The following is a 2,498-nucleotide window of genomic DNA, read 5'->3' on the forward strand; positions in this document are numbered from 1 at the left end:
CTTCTCTCTAGAACTCTAGGATAAGCAGTGTCCCCTTCTCTCTAGAACTCTAGGGATAAGCAGTGTCCTCTTCTAAACTTGAGGAGACATGCTGTGCGCACCCCCGGAGCACACTTCCCACATCTCACTTGCAGCCGGAGAACCACAGTGCACCACAGAAACAAGCTGACCTGCAAGAAGAGGTTGACCTGTTTTAACTTTTCCACCAAGTCCTGCCTTGCTCGCTCTTCGACCTCCCGAGCATACTGCTGCATTTGGCTGTGCTCCACCATGTTCTTCTCCATGTGACTTCTGAGGTTCACTACCTCCTGCTCCAACTGCTTTTTATTCTTCTCTAGTTTCCCACATTTCTTTTGTATAGTTCTCATCAATAGTAATTCCTGCTGAAGCAGCTGATTTTTTTTACCCAGATGTAGACATTTTGAAGATGCAGTTTCCAGTTTTGTTGTAAGATCATCAATCTGCAGGAATAAAACGCCACAGTTTGGTGATAAAGAAGAAGGCAGCCGAGAACAGTGCAGTATAAGTGATATAAGTTAAATACAATGCATGTTCTATCATACAATAGGGCATGCTCAGTAACAAGAAGACACTATGTAAGGATGCTCGCTACATACAACACAGATGGACCCAGCAAAGAAGCCAGAACACATACTGTGTGATTGACATGGAATGCCAGAACAGGCAGATACAGAGACAAAGCCAACTTGGTGGATCCTTAGGGCTATGCAGAGGAGACACATGATAGATGTGATATTGATAGATGAAACTGTTATTTTAAGGTAGCAGAAATATTCTGAAGTGGAAGGGATCACAAACTTCTATGAATATACTATGGGATATGCTAACTGCATTCCAATAAAACTGCTACCAATAAATAAATATGGAAGATGTGTTGCTTATGATTTAGTATCACATAGTAATGGACTGCAGCCTGGGTTCATGACATAAGAATCAATAGTATGCCTTTCTAATAGAAAATAATACAATTTTCATTGACATAAAGTCCATGAAGCAATATAAAAACTTCAGTGCATTCAGAGATTTATATTACTTAAAATTAAGTTATTTTTCATCTCCAAAAATGATTTAAAATTACCTTTTTTACTAGTGTATTAACTGGGATATCCATTTCAAGTTGATTGTTTTTTATATCTTGACGAAGATTAAGTTCTCTGTTTTCATATTCATTTAATTCTTTTTTGGTCATTTTTAAGACTTCCTTAAATCTGCAAAAATGAACAGAATAAATGAAGACTTTAAAGAGCACATTCAACAATTATTTAAACAGATACTAAGTTCTGTCATTTAAAACAGATAAACTTTGGGGTCATGATGGCACATGCCTTTAATCCCAGCACTTGGAGTCAGAGATAGGTACAACTCTTTGAGAGCAAGAGGTTCACAGAGAAAACACTGTTTTGAAAATACAACAACAACAAAAAGATAAAATTTGTAAGTTACGACCCTCTTTTATTATATACTTAAAATCTGAAAGCATTCTAAATTAAGTTAAAATCTTAGGTAAATAATATGAAGAAAAATTTATGCTATGTATGGGAGATAGAGCTAATATTATAATGATGCGCAGAACACCTATAATTATTTATATCCATAGTCTATTGCTATAAAACTCTTGCATGTTAGCTGTAACCCAGACAACGGTAACTCAGGAGAAACCGTCTGAATGCTGTCACCTGTTGGCCCTCTTCTGCAAGGCGAAACACACAACTGAGCACTAAGGATGTAGTAGAGAGTGAAGGCTTAGCATCCAAACCACAAGGTATCAAGCTCACCAAGGCAGAAAGGGGGAGGGGAAACAAGTCTTTGTAGTCTGAGTGGAGGGAGAAACTAAACAGAACTTCGTAAGAAATGCAAGAGGAAAACAGTGGAGGAAGACTTATAGAGAAAAGAAATCTAAGTCTTTGATAAGGATATGTATAAAACCCAAAAGATGTAAAACTGCACACAGAGCCAGGGCTGCTGCACACATCACTAAGTGGCACACACAAGACAGTTAAATTAAGAAAAAAAAAAAGCATTGATTAGAAACAGACATAAACCCCAAATCTCAAATGCTGGGAAGATGCTACTTTAAGAGACCAGCGACACAGAGACCGAGGAGGCGGGTCTGCACCAGGTCCCCTGTGTGAATATCACAGCTTTCTGTTTCCTGTTTTTTTAAAAAAAGATTTATTTATTTATTTATTTATTTTATGTATATGAGTACACTTCACTGCCTACTGACACACCAGAAGAGGGCATTGGATCTCATTACAGATGGGTGTGAGCCACCATGTGGTTGCTGGGACTTGAACTCAGGACCTTTGGAAGAGCAGTCAGTGCTCTTAACCTCTGAGCCATCTCTCCAGCCCCTGTTTCCTGTTTTTTTGGGACTCCTGAGTGGGTCTCTAACTCCTGTGTCTTCTCTTAGGCTCCTGTTCAAGGATTCAACAGTCTCTGTTTTATCTTGCTCTATTTTCTTTTGTTATGCTTTG

General features: G+C 38.5%; 1 protein-coding gene across 4 annotated transcripts in view; it reads right to left on the bottom strand.

The window, feature by feature from the left end:
- Positions 1-2,498, bottom strand: part of Ankrd30a (ankyrin repeat domain 30A) — a 65,894-nt gene that overhangs the window by 6,584 nt on the left and 56,812 nt on the right. For all 4 annotated transcript variants that reach the window (XM_031383117.1, XM_031383116.1, XM_031383118.1 and 1 more), the window contains 2 exons: positions 1,100-1,229; positions 171-461 (listed from right to left, as the gene is read on the bottom strand). In XM_031383117.1, the coding sequence (XP_031238977.1) occupies positions 171-461; positions 1,100-1,229 (421 nt within the window). The remainder of the gene's footprint in view (positions 1-170; positions 462-1,099; positions 1,230-2,498) is intronic.

Source organism: Mastomys coucha, unplaced genomic scaffold, assembly GCF_008632895.1.
Source record: "Mastomys coucha isolate ucsf_1 unplaced genomic scaffold, UCSF_Mcou_1 pScaffold20, whole genome shotgun sequence".
NCBI classification, from domain to species: domain Eukaryota; kingdom Metazoa; phylum Chordata; class Mammalia; order Rodentia; family Muridae; genus Mastomys; species Mastomys coucha.